Source organism: Conger conger, chromosome 16 (genome assembly GCF_963514075.1).
Source record: "Conger conger chromosome 16, fConCon1.1, whole genome shotgun sequence".
Lineage (NCBI taxonomy): Eukaryota > Metazoa > Chordata > Actinopteri > Anguilliformes > Congridae > Conger > Conger conger.
In genome coordinates this window covers 10,399,858-10,406,122 of record NC_083775.1, presented here as the reverse complement: position 1 = coordinate 10,406,122, position 6,265 = coordinate 10,399,858, and the positions used below count along the sequence as shown (strand labels likewise).

The window sequence follows — 6,265 nt, the reverse complement described above, 5'->3', positions numbered from 1 at the left end:
GTACAACGAAGTGCAGATCATGCATTGATACCTTTTGATTTTAAGGAGGAGGAACTGCTCCAACCCCTTGGTTCAGACTGTATGTAGGCGCTGGACTTGTTCTGCAAGGATATACCTTATTGCCTTGTCGCTATGAGGGGAGAATTCTCTCTGTCTCACAGTGGTATGTTGCCTATCACAGGAAAGAGTGCCTGTTGCAACAGTCACATTATTACACATTTGTGTTTCTCTGCTAGTGTTTCAATTTCATTCTGATGTTTCTTCTGTAACTCGATTTTCTCTTTCAGGAATTTCTCCGTTTTGAGAAACTCTTCCTTTTTTTCTTGTTGTTTCTTCTGCAACAGGCCACATTCGTTCAGGAATTCCTCATTGACTTTATGCCGACTAGTTTTGAGAGTTAGCTGCTCATGATCTTGTTTTAGTTTCATTACCTCTCGTTCATTTTTTTCACTTGAGGCCAAAAACTCTTATTTGTACTTCTCCTTGAAGTCATTAAATTCCTCTACTTCATATTTCCTCTTCATTTCATTCATTTTTGTTTTGTAGTCATCCTCCATTTCTTTACATTCTTTCTCTTCTTTTTCTTTCCTCACCAGATCCTCTTTCTTTCTCTTCCATCTCTCTTCTTCTCGTTCTTTGTCAAATTCCTTCTGCAGCTTTGCCAGCCTTTTTCTCTCCTCCTCTCTTCTCTGCTCATCCTCTTTATATCGTATCTCTCTCTCCTCTTTTCGTTCCTTGTCCCATTCCTCTTGTTTTTTCAGCTGCCTTTTCGTTTCTTCAAGATTCCTCTCCATTATTTCCTCTTGATCTCTCCTTTCTTTTGCTCTCTTTTGTCTTTCTTGTTCTCTTTCTTTTTCAAACTCATCCCTCATTTTCTTTTGTTTCTCATCCCACTCTTTTCTTTCTTGCTCTACTTTTTGCTTCCATTCCATCTCCATCTCCTTCTGTCTTCTTTGTTCCTTTCCCCTTTCCTGTTCCCATTCATCAGCTCTTTTCTTCATGTCTTCCTGTATCTCTTTCTTCTCTTTCTCTGCCTCTTTAAATTTCTGTTCCCACTCCCTTCTTTCCCTCTCCTCACGGTTTCTCCTCTCCTGCTCCTTTCTATCCCCCTCTTTCTTTTCTTCTGCCTGCTTTTCCTCAAATTCTTCCTTTTCTCTTCTTTGTTTTTCCATCAGCTCTTGCCGCAGTTTCTCCTCTCTTTCTACCTTGTTCTTCTCTTTTCCACTCCTCTCTCAGTCTGCTTTTCTCTCCCTCTATCTCTTCTATTTTCCATTTCCACTCTAACTCTTGTCTTCTGTTCCTTTTCTCTTCCTCATCTCTTTTTTCTTTTTCTTCCTGCTCTTTTTTCTGCCACTCCTCACGCACTTTCCTTAAATTTTCTTCTTTTTCTTTCAGCTCTTTTTCCTGATGGGCTCTTTCATTCTCTTCTTTAAGTCTCTGCTCTTCCATCCTTCTCTTCATCTCTTTCATCTCCTCTTCATGTTTTGCCTGCAGCTTCTCTCTCTCTCTCTGCATCTCTCCCTCGCCCTCTCTCAGTATTCTCTCACATTCTTTCTCTATGGTCATTTCTGCCTCCTGGAACATCTCATTGGTGTAGCAGCCTCCTCCGTTCTTCTGCACCATCATGTCTATCTTATCCAGCAGCTCAGAGACTTGGGTGATATTGCTCTTCTCTTTATTATTGAAAACATGAAACCTGTTTCCACAGCTTTTGATCAGATTCAGGAGTGTAGCGCTACCTTTTTCAATGAAACTTTCAATTGGTTTATTAAGATCATCCCCTCTTGTGAACAGAACCATGGTGAACATTTCAGCCATTTTACCAAAGGTATACTTAATGAGCTGCAATGTGTCCTTCTCCTCCTTTGTGATTCTCCCAATCTGTAGCACCAGGAGAAGCACATGAGGTCCTGGGGCCAAATAGGAGATGCAATTGGCTATTTCCTGCTGGAGCTCCTCATTAGACACTGATGTGTCAAAGAGACCCGGTGTGTCAACTACAGCAACACGCCTGCCAGCTACTTCCCCTACTCCTTTCTGACAGCAGGTAGTCACTGATTCCATACTGGACTGAGACAGGAACTCCTCCCTCTGCAGTATGGTGTTTCCTGTGGCACTTTTCCCATTTCCTGTCTTCCCCACAAGCACAATCCTCAGACAGTCAGAGCTCGGATCTTTACCCTCAACACCTGCAGAATAAAGAAATCAGTATAATTCAGACAGAAATTCCATTAAAAAAACTCCTGTGGAGGTTATGCAGATGATTTCATCATATAGATTGTAGATGGCAGGATCAAGAATGACTAATTGAATGATGTACACAAATAAACATGAACTCAATCCTAAATGTAGGCAGGACAACCTCTGACAGACAAAATGCAGATGGAAACCTCCTAATAAAATGAGAATTCCTATATTGCTAAGTTTTACACTCTGACAAGCATTGTGTCATTACTTACATTACATTAATGGCATTTGGCAGACGATCTTATCCAGAGCGACATACAATTGATTAGACTAAGCAGATGGCGATCCTCCCCTGGAGCAATGTAGGGTTAAGGGCCTTGCTCAAGGGCCCAATGGCTGTGTGGATCTTATTGTGGCTACACCGGAATTAGAACCACCGACCTTGCCTGTCCCAGTCATTTACCTTAACCACTACACTACAGGCCACTTTGCTGTACACTCAAAGAGTGTATAGGGTCTATACACTCAGTGAGCACTGTCTTAGGTACACCTACACACCTGCTCATTAATGCAAATATCTCATCAGCCTAAAAAGCATGCAGACATGGGCTGCAATTTAAATTGAATACAAACTTACCATTTAGTATGTCAAAATAATTTGAATATGTCTGAAACCATAGCTGCATAAAACAATGTGCTAAAGATTCTCGGTGAAATATCATAGTGAGCAAACACTAGACACTATGCTGGCACAAGTATCAGTGCACATGACCAAAGCACACTGAAGGACAGTGTTCAAAGCAGAGAAATAGTTGAACAATATAAATGCAAGTATTACCTTTAACTATGCTTAGCGGAACACTACAGTTAATATCAATGAATATACAGTATTTACCTTTTAAAATTAACATCCTTACATCCTAACTCACATCAATTAGCTGCCATCATAAATGTGCACTGTGCTAAAAGTGGCAGCGCCTTCTATGAAGAAGTAGTATTTATGCAAAGCTATCTTACTTTTTACTCATTTATTAAAGGTGTCATATATGCGGCATGACAGTATACATACAGTTCTCATGTTCTTCTTTACGCTGAAGATAGTTCTTAATGACATTGGCTGTATGTTTGGGGTCCTGCTGCAGAATAAATGTGTGGCCAATCAGATGCCTCCCTGATGCTATTGTATAATGGATAAGTATCTGCTGGTACTTCTCAGCATTGAGGAGACCATTAATTCTGACCAAATCCCCAACTCCATTTGCAGAAATATAGCCCCAAACTTGCAAAGTCGCTTGGCCTTGTTTTCACATAGGAGATATGGCTTTTTGCCCGCAATTCTTACATGAAGACCACTTCTGACCAGACTTCTCCGCACAGTAGATGGGTATACCTGGGTCCCACTGGTTTCTGCCAATTCTGAGCTGATGGTACTGCTGGACATCTTCCAATTGCAAAGGGAAGTACGCATGATGTGTCTTTCACCTGCTGCACGAAGCTTCCTTGGCCGACCACTGCGTCTACGGTCCTCAACATTGCATGTTTCTTTGTGCTTTTTCAACAGAGCTTGGACAGCACATCTGGAAACCCCTGTCTGCCTTGAAATTTCTGCCTGGGAGAGACCTTACTGATGCAGTATGACTACCTTGTGTCTTGTTGCTGTGCTCAGTCTTGCCATAGTGTATGACTTCTGACATGAAACTGTCTTCAGCAACCTTGCCTTGGAAGCAGAGTTTGGCTGTTCCTCACCCAGTTTTAACCCTCCTACACTGCTGTCTCTGTTTCAGTTAATAATTGTGTTTCAACCTACATAATACATTGATGATCATTAGCTCCTGTTCGGTATAATTGGTTAATCACACACCTGACTATATGCCTACAAAATCCCTGACTTTGTGCAAGTGTACCTAGAAGAATTTGCTGGTTTGAAAGCAAAGGGTGGTCACACCCTATATTGATTTGATTTAGATTTTTCTTCTGTTCATTCACTTTGCATTTTGTTAATTGATAAAAATAAACTATTACCATTTCTATTTTTGAAAGCGTTCTTACTTTACAGCATTTTTTCACAACTGCCTAAATCTTATGCACAGTACTATATATAGTATGTGATTTCAGATGCAGGCATGGTCTAGAGGTTCCGCTTTTGTTCAGACCAAACATTAGAATGGGGAAGAAATGTGATCCACAGTAAGTGACTTTGACCGTGGAATGATTGTTGGTGATTGACTCATACCTCAGTCTCTAGAGTTTACAGAACATGGAGTGAAAAACAAAGAACATCCAGTGAGCAGCAGTTCTGTGGGTGGAAACACCTTCATAATGAGAGGTCAGAGGAGGATGATCAGACTGGTCCTGTCAAGCTGACAGGAAGGCCACAGTAACCCAAATAACCATACGATACAGCAGTGATATGCAGCTTCTCTGAACACACAACACGCAAACCTTGAAATAGATGGGCTACTGCTGCAGATGCGCAATGTTAAAAAAATACATCAGGCCTCATAAATACCCAATAAAGTGGTCACTGAGTGTATTACCATTTCATGAAATGATAAACCCCAACAAACCTACCCTGTGATGTGCCGTCAATGCGTTCTTGTAATAGTCTGATCTTCTGGTCCATCTCCTCCAGCTCAGTCTTGTGCCTGGCCTCCAGCTCTCGAACCTTCCTCTCCAGCTCTGCCGCCCAGTACATATCCAGGGAAAAGCAGCTTTCTGTTGCTTTATTCATCTCCTGTATAGCCTTCAGAAGCTTTGGAACCATTGGGTTATTTACAATGTCCTCAGTGTTTAAAACACAGAACCTGTTGCCACAAACCTCCAGAAGCTCCTGGGTATCTTTACTCCCCTGTGGAAAGTCAAGTTTAAGAGTTGGACTTTCATGGGTGAAAAGGATCAGCATGTAATCAGTGACTCTTGAGCCAAATAAGTCCTGAATCCTTGTTATTTCGGCCTTGTCTTCATCAGTGAGGGGACCAGCTGGTGTGACCAGGAGGAAGGCATGAACTCCAGAGCCACAGAGAGAGGCACATTGGCGAGTCTCATCGGTAACATCTGCTGCCATTTCCACCACAGTAACCAGGTGACCACACACTTCTCCCTCTCTCCTCTCACACACTGAAGAGGGGCTGGGATCCACACTGGACTCCCTCTGTCCCAGGATGGTGTTTACTGCAGAAGTCTTCCCAGCTCCTCTCCTCCCAAACAACACCAAGTTCAGTGGGTCACCCCCAGCCACTGGAATAAAGAGGAAGAGTCTGTTATCTTACAGTCGTGTATTATTGTCATTTTGGGCATACTGAGAGTCAGTTCCCCAGTATGCTTTTCAGTACATCTTCAGAACATCTATTATTCCTCAGTTGAGTTTCCATCCGTTTTTAGCAGTAAATCCCAATAGTAAACTGCTCCAAAAGTTGACTAATAAGAAATATGAAATTAATTTGTCATCAATGTCAGTCCGTTTTTCCTATAACCGGTGATACATCTACAGTTTTTTTGTTTTTTCAATACGATGTCATGTGCCTACATTTTCTCTCACCAATCAAAGGCCAGGATTTCTTTTAGGATTAAGATCTTTATTTATGCAGTGTTCAGAAGCATTAAAGGTTAAGTTATCCATCTTATTTTACAGGTTATTTTTTTTACCTTCCATTTCCTGTGGCTTCTGCTTCCTCTCCATCTTCTGTTGAGTCACCATCAGTGAGCCCTCCATCCCTCCAAGTGCAGCTGATTCTGGCTCCTGGAGTATCTCACAGCTGATGAAACCTCCTCCATTCTCCTCCACCATCTGCTCTATTTTCTTCATTAGTTCAGCAGCCTGGGTGCAGTCAATCTGTTCTGTGTTCAGTATGTGACACCTTCCACTGCACTTATCAACAGCTTTGTCAACAGAACCCTTACCCAGGTTGTGTTTTTTACCGCTCTGTATAGCCAGTACCACTGAGCACTTAAAGGCATCATCACTGATAAAGCCCAGGACTCTCTTTAGTTTTTTTCTATCACCTTCTGTAAACCCCCGCTTCTGCAGCACCAGCAGAAGTGCATGAGGACCTGGGGCAGACAGGGTCACACATCTCTC

General features: G+C 42.1%; 1 protein-coding gene across 1 annotated transcript; it reads right to left on the bottom strand.

The window, feature by feature from the left end:
* Positions 1-467: 467 nt before the first annotated feature.
* On the bottom strand, positions 468-4,827 carry LOC133114030 (GTPase IMAP family member 7-like). Its single transcript, XM_061223228.1, has 3 exons — positions 4,759-4,827; positions 1,573-2,189; positions 468-827 (listed from the first exon to the last, which is right to left on the bottom strand). Exons 1-3 carry the CDS (start codon positions 4,808-4,810, stop codon positions 468-470), a joined length of 1,029 nt encoding a protein of 342 aa, XP_061079212.1. The 5' UTR covers positions 4,811-4,827.
* Positions 4,828-6,265: the final 1,438 nt, after the last annotated feature.

Bases quoted from the DNA above. Each gene is read 5' to 3' on its own strand.
- LOC133114030 (XM_061223228.1), bottom strand. From the start codon at position 4,810: ATGGACCAGAAGATCAGACTATTACAAGAACGCATTGACGGCACATCA. The intron at 2,190-4,758 runs GTAGGTTTGTTG...TTTATTCTGCAG, and splicing joins CATTGACGGCACATCACAGG to GTGTTGAGGGTAAAGATCCG. The intron at 828-1,572 runs GCAGAAATGACC...GAAAGACAAAAG, and splicing joins CCAATGAGATGTTCCAGGAG to AGAGCAAAAGAAAGGAGAGA.